This window comes from Trypanosoma equiperdum (assembly GCF_001457755.1).
Source record: "Trypanosoma equiperdum strain OVI genome assembly, contig: ctg_1381, whole genome shotgun sequence".
In the NCBI taxonomy this organism is placed as follows: Eukaryota; Euglenozoa; class Kinetoplastea; order Trypanosomatida; family Trypanosomatidae; genus Trypanosoma; species Trypanosoma equiperdum.
Window position 1 is genome coordinate 1,049 of NW_027123373.1, and position 797 is coordinate 1,845.

The 797-nt window shown below is 38.1% G+C and overlaps 1 pseudogene across 1 annotated transcript in view; it reads right to left on the bottom strand.

The window, feature by feature from the left end:
* Nucleotides 1-362: 362 nt before the first annotated feature.
* The window catches only part of TEOVI_000473200:pseudogene, a 692-nt pseudogene continuing 257 nt past the window's right edge, over nt 363-797 (bottom strand). Inside the window, 2 exon segments of the mRNA in view lie at nt 363-659; nt 662-797. The exon segment at nt 662-797 is cut by the window's right edge and continues 8 nt beyond it. Coding sequence covers nt 363-659; nt 662-797 — 433 coding nt within the window.

A 797-nucleotide genomic window follows, 5' to 3' on the forward strand; every position in this document is an offset into this window, starting at 1 on the left:
GATGGTTGATAGTGTTGTATAAGATTATAGCGTTGAATATTTGGCTTTTAATATCGGTTGGTGTGCTGTTGTCTAAGCTCAGAACGGGTCGCCAGCTTTTTGGTATTTAGTGCTCGCGTCAGTGATACGATGCTCGTTACTGATTTTTGCCGCCTCGGATTCCCGCTCCACGTGCTGTTACACGCCATGGAAAGTCGCTGTGTCCCGTTTTTGAGGGAACTGGTGCGCCTTTTGTCCGGGTTACAGCGACGCTATTCTGGATTCTAAGGTGTGCTCATGTATATTCACCACCTTGAACGGTTTCACCGTTCGGGTAGCCTAAATCAGTGTTCTTTGAAATCAGCCCCATTCTTGCTGCTTCTTTACAACTTTTCTGCCTTAAACAAATCCCCTTCAATGAACGCATTGTCACAAATATTCTCACAGTTAAAATTCCATTTCATTCCATCTATTGTATAAGTTTGAATTTTACACACTTCTTTTGTACGTAACTTCCTTGTATCCAGAATTTTGTACCAAATAAGATTTTTTACAATCAATTTCATCTTATCTTCCCATATAATTGACTTCCAAAGAAAATGAATAAATGTAACCTCTTCAACCTTACAAATATACGGAATAGAAAATAATCTCTTTTCACAATCTATCTCAATCATTCCCCTCTCATAAACACAAATCTATCATCAACAGCTTCTTCCTGTGTAACACTCCAAATTAGTAAATGTTTGTAAATACTCTGTTTCGACCACCATTCATCGGTCATTTTAAGCATTTCATTAAACGCTTTCTCAAACTTT